The sequence below is a fragment of the Gracilinanus agilis genome, chromosome 3 (genome assembly GCF_016433145.1).
Source record: "Gracilinanus agilis isolate LMUSP501 chromosome 3, AgileGrace, whole genome shotgun sequence".
Lineage (NCBI taxonomy): Eukaryota > Metazoa > Chordata > Mammalia > Didelphimorphia > Didelphidae > Gracilinanus > Gracilinanus agilis.
Window position 1 is genome coordinate 263603869 of NC_058132.1, and position 16904 is coordinate 263620772.

The window sequence follows — 16904 nt, forward strand, 5'->3', positions numbered from 1 at the left end:
AAATGCATTCTGAAAGTGCTTTGGATTGATTTTATTCTTCCACTTTTGCTAGAAACAGCCCTTCTCAGTTGTCACCATCACCAGGCACCATCAGGTAAGGAGTGCCCGAGCTTCTGCCATTCATGGCAGGCTGCCAGATCTCTGAGAGCTAGTGTGAGCATCTGTGGCACCCTGGGTTGGAGCCTGCCACATGCCTCAGCACATACCACTTACAGGTCACAGTGAAACGACTTTCTTTTCTTTCATTTGCTTTTCTCATGAGAAGGGATGACAGTACGCACATGATGTGCTGAGAGCCTTAATTCTATATTTTAAAACCCCCTATCTACATATCTCAATTTCTTCTCCTTCCATTCTTTCCATGTGACAAGATTTAATGACTTTGCCCTCTGATATAGCATCTCGTTGAGTTCTACCTAGCTCTAAGTGAGCCATTCCTGCTCTGTACACTTACTTGTGATGTATCCCACTTCTAAAGAAGCAGAGGTCTAGCAGCTATTAACTTTGTTCTGGAGAATGTTTCTGGGAGATACCATGGCCTGTGTGTTACATAAATTTGTATTCAATATGGTACCTACCACACTTCTGTCTTTTTCGGCAGGTCCTCCCCCCATTCCTCCCACTATTCTATCATCTACGCTTTCCTTATCTTTCTTTAATCACTCACTATCCACTGTTCCCTTCCCTCTTGCCTAGGAACAGCTCCTTTGTTTTTCTCCACCTTAAAAAACCTTTCTTCTAATCACTCCTCACCAGGTAACACCCCAAATCTGTCCTCTTCTCAGCTAAATTTGGAAAGCCAGAGATGCTAAGGGTATCCAGTTTTGTTCTAACTCTCTACTAAAGCCTCTGCAGTCTGACTTCTGAATTCATCATTCAACAGAAACTGCTCATTCCAAAGTTACCAATGATCCCCTAATTACCCACTCTAGATACATTTTCCCTCTCATGACCACTTGGAAGCATTTGATAATGTAGATGACCTGCTTCTGAATATTCTCATTTCACAGTTCTTTCTCATGGTTCTCCTCCTACCTGTGCCTCTGTTTTTTAGTGTCCTTTGCTAAATCTTCATCTATTTTGTACCTATTAATCATGAGTGCTCCCCAAGGTTCTTTTTGAGGATCCTTCTCTTCCACCTCCTACTCTTCCTTCTCCTCTTCCCTCCCCCCTCTTCTCTCCACCATCTATATATCCAGACATAGTCTCTTCTGAGCTCGAGTCACAAGTTTTTGCCAAAGACTGTATAAGTTGGACAGCAGTAATGGAGGGATTGAGGATATTCCTGAGATCACAAACGTGGTGAATGGAAGGACTATCATACCCTTGAAGGGCTTGGGGAAAAAGATAATGAGTTTTGCTTTGGACATATTGAGTCTGAGATGTTTAAGGGATACTTAGTCCTAGATTTTCAAAAGACAGCTGGTAATATGTAGGAGAAGTATTCTCTACCATTTCCTCCTCACTGCCTGGAAAGGTTAACATTTTCCCTTATGATAGTTAATGATGCCAGGAATACTTCATTGACTAAAGTGAAGTATCAGGATACAACTGAAGGACTAAATGTTTCAAAGGAAATAGAAAAAGAGCTCCAGTGAACTCAAGTAATTGAGTCTTATAAAGAACCATTGTTTCACTGACTCTTGTTGTTCAATTGTTTAGTCATGTCTGACTCTTCCTGACCCTGTGGACCATACTGTCCATGGGTTTTCTTGGCAAACATACTGGACTGGTTTGCCATTTTCTCTTCCAGGGGATTAAGTTTAAGTGACTTGCTCAGGTCACATGGCTAGTAAGTGTCTGAGGTCAAATTTGAACTCGGGTTTTCTTGACCCAAGGCCTAGTACTCTCTCCACTGAGACATCTAGCTACCTGTTCTAACTCTATCAACATGCAATTCTGATGTACATTTGCTCAGCAGCAATAACAGAGGGTTCCTAATATAGCTTCTTCTGATATGCACACCGCGGTCTCTATGAAGCAGTAGACTCCAGCTTGGATGAGAACCCAAACTCAAAACTAGACCTTGGACTCAATCTTACCTAAAAATTTCTTGATTCATGGTGGCAGTGGGGATTTTAGATCATAGATATAGGTTTTATTTTTAGCTGGTCCTCAATAGTTATAGTTAATATAACCCTGGATCATTTATTTATATTTTTATTAATTCATGCTGTCTAAAATACAGTCAGGAGGGCAGCTGGGTAGCTCAGTGGATTGAGAGCCAGGCCTAGAGATGGGAGGTCCTAGGTTCAAATCTGGCCTCAGACACTTCCCAGCTGTGTGACCCTGGGCAAGTTACTTGACCCCCATCGCTTAGCCCTGACCACTCTTCTGCCTTGGAGCCAATACACAATATTGACTCCAAGACAGAAGGTAAGGGTTTAAAAAAAATATAGTCAGAACAGAGAAACAAAAGGGAGTCATTGGGATAGAGTATTTCTTGAAGGAGGTGATGAGGATGATTGCAACAGCTAGCCTAGTCCTTCATTTAGGAAACACCTCTGGCTATTCCATCTAATGTTATCCTCATGTTTTCCTAAGTTGAATTAGTACTTCCACCTAATGGGCAATCTGTGGATTTTGGACACTGTAAGACACAGAAATTGCTATATTGCATAGTTCATTCTGACTAAATGAGATAATGTAATTTAAATGGGATTTATTTCAAATGACCCATCCAATATAGTGGATTAGTCACAGCCAATACTTGTGTATCACCTGTATTTACTCTAAGATACAAATGAAACCCTTTAATCAGATGCACTTTTATTTGAATGTTTTTCTTACAATCTCCCTTTAGTCTTCTTTGAAGTGTGAGAGATGAAAGTACATGAAACAATAGCCAAATGCAACTGTTATATTTAACTTCACCTACAAAAGGCACTCCAAAATAACCTGAATTGGCATGAAACCTCACACGCTAACGTCTTCAGGGGTGAGTAACTACCAGCAAAGTGTGGAATAACAAGAAGCCAGCTCTGTTGCCATCAGCTGAGATCCTGGGTACAACACCAGATCTTAAGTTCTTATTATTCTCAAGGTGATTAAGATCCAAGACCGCAGCTACTAACCTACTTTGAGGCCATTTCAAACCAACGGGTACCCCAAGTCAAGTCAGTCAACACAGCTCCCTGCCCATACGAGGTGCTCCTTAAATGTTTGTTGTATTAACAGAGAAATGAATGAGTGAATGAATGAACGATGTGTATGGCATGCCTCCTAGTCCTACTGTGACGCCCTCATTTGGTACAGATAGGAATTTGAATGTCAAAGTGTTGCTACTGTTTTCAGAATTTCTTGAGAAGCCCTATTTACATCAGGATTCCATAGCCTTGCAGATGAAAAGCATTAAAGGGCACCCAAGATGCCTTTACCTGGGAGGTTTACCCTGTGTAATGCAGAGTTGAACCTTCACTTTAATGCAGTATAAGCAGCATGGTAAAGTGGGAAGGAACTATATTAGTTGTCACAAGTCTTGGATGCTAGACTCAAATCTTCCATTTGAAAAACCATCTGACTTCAAATAAGTCACTGAATGGTTCTAATCCTTAGTTTTCTCATCTGAAAAATGGAGATGTGAGCCTTTAAAGTCAAGCTTCTCTGCATTCCCAGGTATCTTATTTATACATTTGGGGAGGAGAATATTTAAGAAGCCGCATGCCATTTAGGGGTGACAAAAATCTCTTAGAACAACTGATTATAGGTTTGAAAAGGTTACTATGATTTTCAAATGAGAACATGTATGTGAAAGTACTTTATACAATGTAAAGTATTTTTTAAAATGAGAGTTATTATTCCAGCAGTATTTTGAAATTGCAGCACTGAGTGTCCATCACTGAATGGATACTATTGACTACATTCCAAAATTATTCCTTTAAAATGGGATGTATTTAAAATCACATTGAGCTAGTCTCCAAAGTCAATCTAGAAATGTGCTAGTCATGTAGAGTAATATTTTTAAAATGGATCTTTTAGGGAAAAGGGCATTACTTGAAAACTTTGAATCTGGTATTTAGTTTAAGGAACACTACATTAGAACATTAGAACACTTAGCATTAGAACATATTAACTGTTGGCTTGAGTCAAAGCTAAACAGATGGACAGTCTAGACTGCTGGTCTAGTTAATACAGGAATATACACAACAGTGGCTTAAGTAAGCAGTTCTACAAACCAGACTGTCCTTCCTTAATTGCACAGCTTCCTTGTCCTGCATTTAATTTGGCACATAGTAAGTGCTTAATACATGCTTTAAAAAAAAAGAAATTATTCATTTTTGCCCAGTCGTTCTGTTGCTCAAACCCAAGGCTGGTGAAATGTCGTTATAAAGAATTTTTTTTTTAATTTTTGGAACTTTGGGATCAGTCAGTGTAAGAAAACAGATTTCTGTGTGAGTGGACAGCTCCCTTTTCTAGAACCCTTCAATATTTCTCCAAAATTCTTAGATTGTCACAGAAACACATTCTATTATATTATAACATGGCTATTTTGGATAATGGGATTAGATTTATTTAATAAAAAGCTCACTTCTACTGAAGTCAAGGAGAGAAACTCTTCAAGGCTTTCAGCCCCAGTAACAGTGAACAAGCAATAAAAAGCCTGTGGTGATAACCAATGAGTCAGTGTTTTAGCGATAAAATGAACAAAACAAAACAAACAAAAAACAAAAAACAGAGAGATGTGGTGAGCTGGACTGTGAGCCTCTGAGTCAAGCCTTTCTAGATTCCCTACATACCTTATTTATGCAGTTGAGGAAGAGAGACAACACTGAAGCAGCCGCATGCCATTTTGGGGTGACAAAAATCAGCAACAAGAGGTGCAGGTTTTACTATTTTTGAATTCCTTCTATAAAGTGCCAAGCAGACCCTCTCTTGTGCCCGTGTTCTTGACTGTTTTCATAAAGCAAGACTCTTGGGTATTTGTTTGGATGCATGGGTAGTACATAAAGTGGAAGTGTCCAGTTTAAAAAAATTTTTTTTTAAATCAAGGTGTTCCTTTTTTTCCTTCTAAGGTAAAAAAAGACTGATGCCAGACTCATGTTGCTAAGTATAGCATGACAAGAACAGTTCTTAATTAATAGATGAGGTTTTTGTCTACACTAGCATGAATAGGTAAAATTATGAGGGGCTTCCAAACCCCTCTGAAGTGTTTGACCAACTGCCTTAAAGTGTATCAGCTCAAGATGAGGGCTTAAAACTAGGACACTCCATGCCTTTTGCCTCCCCAAAACTTACACAGAATACAGAGGCTGATCGGTTTTTAGAAGACACCATTTAACATAAGGGGATGCAATCAAGAAATAGATTTGAGGGAGAGGGTCTTACCTTTGGGGAATCAGCTTCTAGAGTGATTTAGGAAGGGGAGCTTATGACAGAAATGTAATATGAAACAATCAAGTAGAAAAAGTTAATTGAAAACTTATGGAAATAAAAGAAAATATCAATTATAGCAAACATTGCAGCTAGTTTCCCCAAATCCCTTGATCACTCTCAAGCAGAAAGAAATACTGCTATGATACCATTCTGCATTTATGTTTCAGCATCAAGGAAGATGGCATGATTTTGTTTCTGAGTGATGAAGTCAGAGAAATACATCAGAAAATCCTATGTTTTGTTGAAATTCAAGGGCAAAACCTAGTTTCTATATGTACGTGAAATTACCTACAAGTGACATACATGTGCCCATGCACACACACAGAAAGATAGAGAGAGAATAGGATTTCTAAGAGATGAAAATTATGAAGTAGGCAGTGTGTGAAGGATCCCCAAATGAGCACATGGGGCGAAGTGTATAAAATTAGGAAACCGATATAGTCATTGCATGTGGAACATGGGAGGGAGGGTAAGTGGTGGTGGTGGTGAGGGAGCTAGCCACAAAATATCATCTGATATCTATGGTGCTTCTAAACTGAAGCAGGTCAGGAAAAACAGCTTTATAGGAGGCCCAGATGAATAAATGACAGTTTAGGAAATGTTTCAAATGGTGTTTTGGCTTGAGAAAGAAATTTTTAGAAGCATCTTAATGTTGGTTCTAAGCATAATTTATGTCTCAGTTTTAAATTTGATGGTAAATTTGTTTTCCTTAGCTAATGACTTAAGGTTATAAAATGGCTAAGATTAACACATCATGCTGTTATTACTAAAAAAATTCAAACCTTTTAGAAGGAAAGCTTGACTCCTTATCTTTTGAGTTTTCTGAGGTGATCAGAAGGTTCCTCCACAATGCTGTTTTTGTCATTTCATCAGAAATGTTGATCACGGATGGATCATCTCTAGATGGGTATTCACACAAAAGTAAAAAATAAAAAGTTAACTATTTAGCAGCAGTGGCCCATTAGTGATGTAAAAATGCAAGAAAAGTATATACCTATCTACAGATTTTGTCTATGGTAGAAACCTTTGCAGTCTTCAATGTGATCCTCTCTTTTTTAAACCCATACCTTCTGTCTTAGAATTAATATTGTGTCAGCCACTTAACTGCCCCATCATTCTTAATTTCAAACCAAATAATCATGAAAAATGAAAATCCTGGGCCAATTCCAAATATCCCAGACATGTAAGTCATTAAAGCAGTGATTTCCTTATTCAGATTTTTGTCTCCATGCCTGGCTCTCTACCCACTGAGCCACTTCGCTTTCCTAATTGTGTTGATCCTTGAAGTAGAAGTTATGGATTGTCCAAAATTTGATCTCCAGGTGCTGCCTTCCCAGAGCATAGAGTTTCTTTCTGGATCAGTAAATGTCATGACAATGACGGTCCTCAAGCCACAAAGAGATTTCTCAGTGCATGAATCACAGAATAGAACCAGAATTTGAATAAGGAAATCATTGCCTTAATTACTTATATACTGGAAAATGCAGAGGTCACAGCTGGGCTCATGTTGAAAAGAGTAAAGTTATTGTTTTTTCCATGTTTCTCGTAGAATGTAAGTAAGTACCTTGAGGGAAAAGATTGTTTCATTTTTTGTTTTGATATTTTCAGCATCTAATAGTGTCTAGTACACAGTATGTACTTAATAAATCGTTAATGAATGACTGAATGAATATCTTCAGATTGAGGGTCAATGTCTTTAGTTCCCCCTTCCTTAATGGTCTTTTTTAAAAAAAAAAAAACTAGATGTTCTAACTCTGTGTCCCTGGGGGCAATCAGTCAGTTAACAAATATGATTAAGTTCCAGGCATCATGCTAAGCACTAAGGATATAAGACTGAAAAAATTAAAACAATCCTTGTTCTCAAAGAGCTTAGATTTTTAGCCTTTCTGGACCTCATTTTAAAGTCCATAGAATGGAGAGATTGTATTTGAAAAGCTCTAAGATCACACTGGACTCCTGCAGTCTATAATTCTGTAGGGCTTCTGTGGGTCACACAGCAAATATCTGTCAGAGATAGGACTTGAAATTAGGGCTTCTTGCTTCTGAGATTACATCTTAATATCTACTATGCCACATTGATTCTCTTTAACTGTCTAAGAGGGAAATGCCTTTGTTTCTCATGCTCAGTTTTAAGTGGTATATAATCATAAAAGATCCTGGAATCCAGTTTTAACATTAGATCCTGCAATGGAAATTTCCTCTGTTCGCTCTTATTCTTCAGTATTGCAACACACATATATAAATTGCTCCAATAGAAGAAGATTTTTTTTCCTTATTTTTTTGAATTATCCAAACTTAAATGTCGATAGTATAAATTTAGTTATAAGTTAGTTAACCAAGCAAAGTAATAAGTAAAAAAAATTAAAAGTTATGGCAAAGAGATGTAGTTTTTGATAAAATACTTGGAAATTGTTACAAATTTTAGAGTTGATATATATATATATATATATATATATATATATATATATATATATATAGTTAAATCATTATTTGGAGCACAGAAGAATTTTACATTTGGGAGAATGATCTGATGTATATTAACACATAAACAAGCTTTTAAGTTTACCTGTTTTATATATTTTATATTATATTTATTATATTTTATAGTTTTATATTATGCATATAAAATCTATAATAAATTATATACACATATTACCTACAATAAATGTCTAATAGAAATTCCCTTTGAAGCAACTTTCTGGGGGGTTTTTGTGTGTTTTTTTTGTGGGGGGGGGGTTAAAAAGCTTTCCCACTCTGTTTTTTAAAGTGATTACTGATCTAATTGGGATGGCTAATGAGTCTTTCAAGTTGGGACTAACTGAAAGTTCTCATTGACAAATTTCTACCAGAAAAGTCTAAGAGTTAATATATTCAGCAGATCATCAACTTAATGAGTAACCAACAAATTTGCCACAGAACACACCATCTCTTGCCTCCAAGGTTTTGCATTGGCTTTTTTTTCCATGACCCTCACCTTTGTATCTTCATTTCTTTGGATTTCAAGAGTTCAAATCTCAACTTCTGTAGGAGGCCATTCCCAGTCCCTACCTTTTTAGGGAAAATTATAGACATTGTGGTAGTGGATATAGAAACATAAGCTCAGAAGCACAATTCCCTGATTTAAAGTTTATTTGCTGTGTGACCCACAGGAGACCTATAGAATGATAGACTTTATCTTCCAGCTACTCTCTATCTATCTTTATATTACTAGTAATTTACAGATTATTTTCCTCATTACAATGCATGCTCCTTGAGAGCAGGGACTGTTTTTACCTTTCTTCATATCACTTTTTTTTTCAAAATCCTTATCTTCCATCTTGGAGTCAATATTATGTATTGGCTCCAAGGGAGAATAGGGTAAAGGGACCACTGGGATTAATTAATTCAATTGTTCCTTCATATATTTATTTATGAGGAATGTGATAACTAGAGAAGGAGGTGACTTACTGAAATTCACACAGCTGAGAGTGTGAGATCAAACAGTTGAGGGGCAGAACTGAAGATTACACAGTTGAATGTGGCCAAGCTGGGCTTGGAACCCAAGTTTGGTCTCCTGACTCCCATGCTACCTCTGGATTTCAGCAACAATAGAAATTTACCCAGTTATCACATTCAAGAATAAAATTCATTGAGCTTGTAGTGCTTCAAAATTATGCTTCTTAAAGGTTACAGAGTAAACACTAAATTAAAGAAAGCATCTTACCTATAATGCCCTTCCAGTGGGAGCTGCACTGTGCCCTCATCTTCCATTGCTAACATACTTTGTTCTTCCTGGGAAGACAACACTCAAAGTAAGTACCTTACACCTGATATATCTCTATTTTACTTTAAAGAAGAGGGATGGATTAATGTTTCATTAGCTTATTAACCCTAAGACCCTCTCCTTTGTTTGTATTTATTAACGTTAGCATGAGTTCTTTTAATGAAACATCAGTTACCAAGAACACAAGTAATTAAGGGTATGTTACCCAAAATGATATAATTTAAGTGTTAACAATCTTTTTCATGTCACTCAATGGAAAATCTGATTCATTTTCAAAAAGAGTTTTTATACTAATTTTTTTAAAACTGTGAACTAAATTCACTGTTATGTAATGAGGACTTCAAGATTTTGGACTACATTCCAGAATATTATCAAGGGAGTTGGTGGGATATACTCCTCCATATCTTTTCCAAGTAAGGGGAAGTAGTTTTCTTTTTGAGGTGATTGAAATATAGTCTAGAGGCTCGAGGAATGTATGAAGGCCTTTCTCAAGGGTCGTTTTCACCATTAAATCCCATGGTTAAAGTTTTCTTTTGCAATTATATTTTTACTCTTACGAAAAAAAAAAAGAGAGAGAAAAAAATCATTCAATTATATCATGATCAAGAATAAGAATACAATGAGACTCCTAATGATGAAATCTCCTTTCTCTGTTACTTAAATGATCAGGTGTCCTTTAGAGTTCTGAATCTATGCCTCCCAAATAAAATTAGCTTTAAAGGCTACAGTGAAATAATAGTAAGAAAAGTACTGTGTCATGTATGGTATTTGGTATAAACAAACTATTGTTGCTATATATCCCAAGAGTAAGTTCAGCTATTTCTAGGTTATGATTCAGAGTTCACGTGCCTGTCTGCAAAAGAGGCCAATTAAATTTCCCAAGTTTGAAAAAATATTAAGGACCATTTTAAATCATCAGGATTGTTGACCTGGTCATCAAATCATCAGGTTTAAATTGTTGACCACAGAAGGAACAGTTTCAATTCTAGTTGTTTCCGAGATGTCAAAGTGTCCAAGATCCAAGTGTCAAAACTTGAATGTCTTAAAAGGACTTGATGAGGGGTTTCATTAATTTATTACAATGAGCATGAAAATGGATAATTTGCATTTATATCACTATTATACCAATCTCATGGTAGATTGTATTTCTTTTGATTCTGAATAGTGTTTGAATATTATGCATTTGGACATAGTTCTTTGGTTCTGGGAGATGGTTGGTTTGAAGAAAAAGAGGTTACAGTGTATACATTGCTCTGACCTATAATGTGATCATCATGGAGAATATGGGGGGGATAGCAAATGTATCCTGCCAAAGTGGAAAGTTAACAGCTGCCACATGATGAGTAAAATAAAAGTAGAATGTTGTGACAACAAGAAAATCACAAAGTGATTTCATAAGTTATACTTCCATAGAAAATGAGTGAAAGACTAGAATGCTGAAGCAATGCTTCCCAAAAGAGATAGCTCTCTATGTAATGCAACACTTTTTTCCATGGTTCTCCAGTGAATGAGAAGCATTGTATGTGGTATATTCTTTCTCACTCTGAATAAAATATCAAGTAGTTCAGTGAATAAAAAAAAAAGGATAAAGGATAAATTGCCCAGAGATGAAGTCAGAGCTAACAGGGGTCAGTTGACCTGACCATAGAGGACCAAGACCAAAGCTTTGAGAGCAAATGTGATTTTTTTTCCCCCTTTAGATGATTTTCCACTTTTCTTTCAAATTACTTTCAATAATTATTTTGCACTCTGTGGCTTGTTAGCATGCGTGGGCTTCATACAAGTCATAATTCCATCCAAACAAAAACTCATCACCTCTAAAGATAGCTTTTCCAAGTCATGCTTATCTGAAGAGAAAGGTGGCAGCGCATCGGCTGCTTTCAGTGCCAGAAGGAAGCTGGGTGGGCCCGCAGGAGCACAGAGAAGGCATGCTGCGTCCCTCAGGCATCTCAATAAGGAAACCAAAAAAAAAAAAAAAAAAAAGAGAGAGAGAGACATGCTTCTTGGGAGGAGCATCTTCTCAGACAGGAGGGGTCCCATGGACTGACCTCAAGGCAATCAGCCCCCCAACATACATCAACTGCACAGAAGAACAGACGCCGCTAGAGGAAGCAGCCCTGCCATAATGGCATTCAGAGGATTCATGCAAAGGGAGGGGCTCAAAGGTAAAAATATGCTTTGAAACAAAGTCCTTGAATCACTTCAGTTACTAAGCCTCCTTTGATGGGGCTCAGCTGCTTTATGCATAATCTCATTCTGTAGTTAACAGTGAGACATTCAGGGTCTTTGGAGGGTGAAGTAGCTGGATGGAGGAGTGAGTAGGGCACTGTATGGAAAGGCAGGAGAGATTTGAGTTCAAATCCTGCCTTAGATACCATGTCACTTCATACTCTCCACCTCAGTTTCCTTATCTGCAAAATGGTGAAAAAGGATTGTTGTGAAGATCGTGTGAAATTATACATAAAAGGGGAAGGAAGAGGAGTTCTTTGCAAAACTTAAAAGCACCAATAATCAGTAGCTCTTTTCCTCAGGATGTCGGAGTGATTGGCAGACACTTGGCAAAAATGACCAAGTGAATAATCACATTAAAAATTGACAGGAGCTCAAAATATTTTTCAAACTAATAACTAAAGAGAGATATTGGTATTTTTTTTGCAAGAAACAGGAACCTGAGACCTGGAAAACTCAAGTGATACCCACCATCAATAAGTCAATCAATTATTTTTTTTAATCCTTACCTTCCATCTTAGAATCAATACTGTGTATTGGTTCCAAGACAGAAGAGTGGTAAGGGCTAGGCAATGGGGGTTAAGTGACTCACCCAGGGTCACACAGCTGAGAAGTATCTGAGGCCAGATTTGAACCCAGGACACACCTCCCATCTCTAGGCCTGGCTCTCAATCCACTGACCCACCCAGCTGACCATCAAACAATTATTTCAACACATGTTTATTGAGCTATTTATGAGAACCTGTAAAACCCCCAAAGGATTTTTTTTGTTAAAATGTGAGGGCTGTAGAATTCTGTTAAAGAGCTTGCATTAGAGTTGCAGAAATAAAACACATAAATGTGGTACAAAGTCATCCAAATAAGCCTTACAGACAAAAAGTGACCTAGAAAGAGGAAAAATTCCATGAGCTGCAATAGTCAACAAAGGTTTTCACAAAGAGTGATAGGATGAGCTAAGCCTCAAAGGGTAAGTGTGAGCTAGATAAGCATAGAATAAGGCATTTGCTTTACTGTAGTGGTGGCCACAAAAATAGGTTGAGGTGGTGGCAGGAGATACAAGCTTAGAAGTGAATTTATGTTGGGGTAGTTAAAGGAAATGAGTTTGAAAGACAGGAAGATTAAGCAGATGACAATGAACTTTGATAAATATAGTGGTATATTCTTTCTTTCCTTGCTCATTTTTTAATGACTGTAATCTATCAAATCTGTGTATAGATAAGATTATATCTTAGGTGTCACAATTCCCAGAAAATACTCTTTTTTTTTTTTTAACCCTTGTACTTTGGTGTATTGTCTCATAGGTGGAAGATTGGTAAGGGTGGGCAATGGGGGTCAAGTGACTTGCCCAGGGTCACACAGCTGGGAAGTGGCTGAGGCCGGGTTTGAACCTAGGACCTCCTGTCTCTAGGCCTGACTCTCACTCCACTGAGCTACCCAGCTGCCCTGGAAAATACTCTTTTAAAAAAATGGTTGACATCTGTCACTACTGAGGAGCAAGTCTTTGGTTTAGAAAAAGTTCTGGACTTCGCAGAAATCTCCAAAAGAGGCCAGTTTTGAAGTCTTGCTTTATCTTTAAGATAAGTGACCAAAACCAAATCCCATAAAATCTCAGTCCCAGTCTTCTGTTAAATGTACTATCAAAGTTTCAGAATTGTTTTGATAATAAAAGAATATATGCAAAAATACTTTGTAAACTATAAAGTTTTAGATAAGTTCAAATTGTTATTGTTCCTATTTTTAAAACTGAGGCTTTGTCTACATGGTTGCTCTCAAACAATTTGAAAAAAGAGAAACAAAAAAAAACTCTGGTGCTGAAGATGTTTAAAGCATAATTTCACTCCAGCAAATAAAAATTCTGATGGCTGTTTTCTCAATCAAAAACAGAAGACTCAGTCACTTGAGGATTGTGCATTGGATAGAGTGCTGGCCCTGGATTCAGGGAGATCAGAGTTCAATTCTGACCTCTGACACTTACTAAATATATGTGCTGGGCAAGTCACTTAACCTCTGTTTGCTACAGTTTTCTCAACTGTAAAATAAGAGTAATAATAGCACCTACCTCACAGAGTTGTTATGAGGATAAAATGCAATAATATTTGTAAAACACAACACAATGCCTAGTACATAGTAAGCACTATTTAAATACTTATTCTGTCCCTCCACCTCTTGGGCTCTTATAAGTCATTAAATTATTAATGAAGTAAGAACTAAGTAGATTCACCATTTGCAAGTGGGAGAGCACTTCTAAATTGATTTAAGTCCCTAAAATGCAAGACATTATCATTAGTATTACAATTATCATTAAGTTTTGGAAGTATTATTAAGCACTACAATTTCAAGCCAAGAAAGCAAGAGCAACCATTTCCATGTGGTAGAAGAAATGGCAGCCTTAGTTGTTTAGTGGCTGGTTTAAGAGTCAGTAATAATTGGATTCCCAGCATAGGGGTTGTGTGACCATGAGCTAGTCACTTAAGAACTTAGCGCCCCAGACAATTCTCTAAGACTAAATTGCAAAGAAGGTGCAGAATTATTTTGGTAAAAGAAGTTCCTCACCTGGAGCTGGTAAGATCACAGGTGCAGTTTCACAAAAAGGCTCAATCACAAAGCAAAATTTATTTTTTTTTGATAACTTAAAAAATGCTTCGGAGAGAACAACTTTAATATAATAAACCTCATATTAAGAAGTGTGTCCAATATCCTTGAAAATATAGACATTTATTGAAAATTCAAGAATTTTCTGACTATTCTGAAAAGTCCTCCCAATTTACTACATTTGATGAGCTTGAGACGCAGCCCTTTCTATCAATAAGAGATTCTTTCTTACTTTAGGATTCCATTATTATTTCTCATTTGTCTTAAACATTACTTACTAACCTCTGCCTTTCCTGACCAAGCCCTATGATTAAGGCTCAGGCACCAAATATTCATAGAATGCTTTTCGCAATGGGCACATTTGCAGGCTTTGCTATGAGCATTGAGTCTCTCCAACAGAATAAGTCTCTGGAGGACCTTGTCTTCTGCTTTTGTTTGTTTGTTTGTTTTTTGTCTCTTCTCCACTGCTTCCTTCCATATATATGGTGAACATTCAAATGACCTATATTCTACACAAAATTCATGACTTTATAACTTCCCCACAGTTCAAATGCTAGGAAAGTACAAGTCAATGAAATTTGTTTGAAACGGACTCTCTAATGGACTTGATCAAAAACGCAACCATAATCTTCCTTGTTAGTAGAATATACAAAATCTTTTCTATTGGATAGATATTAAGTCCTGAGAAATATTTAACTAGGGAGGGGTGTTGGTGTTCCAGACACATTTGGACATCCAGAATTTGATTCTTAAGTCTTTCATTTACACAGAGCAATGTGTAAAATGTCAGGGTTCCAATATTCATTTCTACCCTGATTATAATCCTTTCTTTCTAAAAACTGAAACATATGTATATGCATATGCATGAAGCACATGGAAATTTGGAACAGAAGCTCTGCGACCTTGGACTGGCCTGTGTAGCTATTTATTCTGCTTAGCTCATTATTGAATTTTAAGGTCAACCTAATGTTTTCTCAATGCCATGAGACCGGAAGTGTGCTACTGGGAGGAAAACCCCACAGGATGAAAGTACAGACTTGTAACTATCATCAGGAGGCCAAGAGGTGAACCTGCTTTAAATTAGAGTCTCAGGGAGCAGCTTAGATGTTGTGTTAGAGACATTCCTGAAATTTACCATCTTGCCAGACTTCTATTGAAGTTGTTCTACTAGTTCAGGCTATCAGAGAAATGCAATATTAGGAAGAAAGCATTTTGATAACCCCTTTAATCCATTTATTATCTTATTGGATAATATACTAGAAAATGGAATGATAGAAAAGGAAAAACCCAGTAAGACACAATGAGTTCTCTTGACTGGCTCCATCCTGCTGTTGATACCATAAGCCTTCAGGAAGCCAAATGCTGAGGTCTGCTGGACAAAGTTGAAAATAAACCCATGGGAGTTTTTAGTCTAACCCTCCTACTCTCCATATTGACTGGACATTTTTAATATTTATTTCAAGCAGAAGAATGAATGTTTCTATGCTTCTTTTGTTCTTCCCAACTGTCAGATGCATAATTATTTCTGCACTGGTCAGGAATTTATTTTGTGTTCACCAAGAGATTATTTCAACATTGTCATTGGCCTTATTTTTCTTCCTATGTTACAGTTAAACAAAAGTACATCCCAAATAGATTAGAGTTCAAAGGGACTTTAGAAGTTACCTAAAGCACTAGATTTGGATTAAACGTTGGACATGATGTTAAGAAGATCTGGTTTCAAAACTGGCTTCTGACATTTACCAACTGTGTGACCATGAACAAGTAAGCCACCTGATATATCTCAGTCTCAGTTTCTGTGTCTAAAATGTTAAAACAGATAAGTGGCACAGTGGACAGAGTGCCAGACCTGGAAGCAAAAAGGTGTATCTTCCCGAGATCAAATCTGGTCTCAGACACTTATTAGCTATGTGATCCTGGGCAAATTTCTTAACTCTGTTTGCCTTAGTTTCCTCATCTGTGGAATGAGCTGAAGAAGGAAACATCAAACTACTCCAGTATCTTTGCCAAGAAAACTCCAAATGATGTCATGAAGAGTTTGACATGACTAGAATGACTGAATAACAATAAACTATAATACCTATAAAAATCATATGGTGATTGTGAGTTTCATGTCAGAAAAGATAGCACGTAAATCTTAAAGCACTATAAAAATACTAGGCATAGTCCAACTCCTTCATTTTATAGAAGAGAGCCCAAAACATGAAGTGACTTGGCTAAGATTACACAACTAATAAATCAAAGAAGAGAGAAGAGAATACAAGAAGCCTAATGTTAAAGGTTCAAATCAGTGGTAAAGGGTCATCTCTGGGTATTCTATCTTTCATAAACTTATCTACCTATTTTTCAATTTCTAACACATACCAAGGTTCTGTCTTAGTGGACACATGCAATTTGGGCAGTCCAAATCAATCATATATAATTCTTTCAGAAAATAAATATCTTTATGACGTGAGATATCATTTAACTGTTTATAAAATTCTCTTCATTGTCAAAACATACTCAGCAGCCAATAGAGTATTGTACTGTGTTATGTTTAGTAGAAGATCAATGACTTGGACAGGGTCCTTACTCTCAGGTAACTTAAAACCAGCATGAAGACATATGGAATCACATCAAGAGGAAAACATTGTAGAATGTCCAACTATGGCTTTATGAAATAGAATATATTAATGGTTCAGAATAGTGAAAATAGTAAATCTGAAAGAAGATAGAAACAAAGGCATTATGTTTTATATGATGGGGGAAGAGAAAACCATAAAAATATGTTTCTTTCTCATCTCATTTGAAAGAGAGATAAAGGGAGGTTTGGAATGTTCTTTAAATGAAGAAAAGATATTCCTTTAGGAGGAGAAAACTTTTGCTTTAGAATCCCAAGGGAAATAATTTTTTAAAGTCGGAAAGGATGAGAGAAGAAAATGATCTTGGCAAGTCAGAAAGGGAGAAA

At 36.8% G+C, this 16904-nt stretch overlaps 1 protein-coding gene across 1 annotated transcript in view; it reads right to left on the reverse strand.

Annotated features, from left to right (window-relative positions):
- The window catches only part of SLC4A10 (solute carrier family 4 member 10), a 257844-nt gene that overhangs the window by 1728 nt on the left and 239212 nt on the right, over positions 1–16904 (reverse strand). Inside the window, exons 24-25 of the mRNA XM_044669107.1 lie at positions 9077–9144; positions 6156–6272 (exon numbers count right to left, since the gene is read on the reverse strand). Of these exons, the coding sequence (XP_044525042.1) occupies positions 6156–6272; positions 9077–9144 (185 nt within the window). The remainder of the gene's footprint in view (positions 1–6155; positions 6273–9076; positions 9145–16904) is intronic.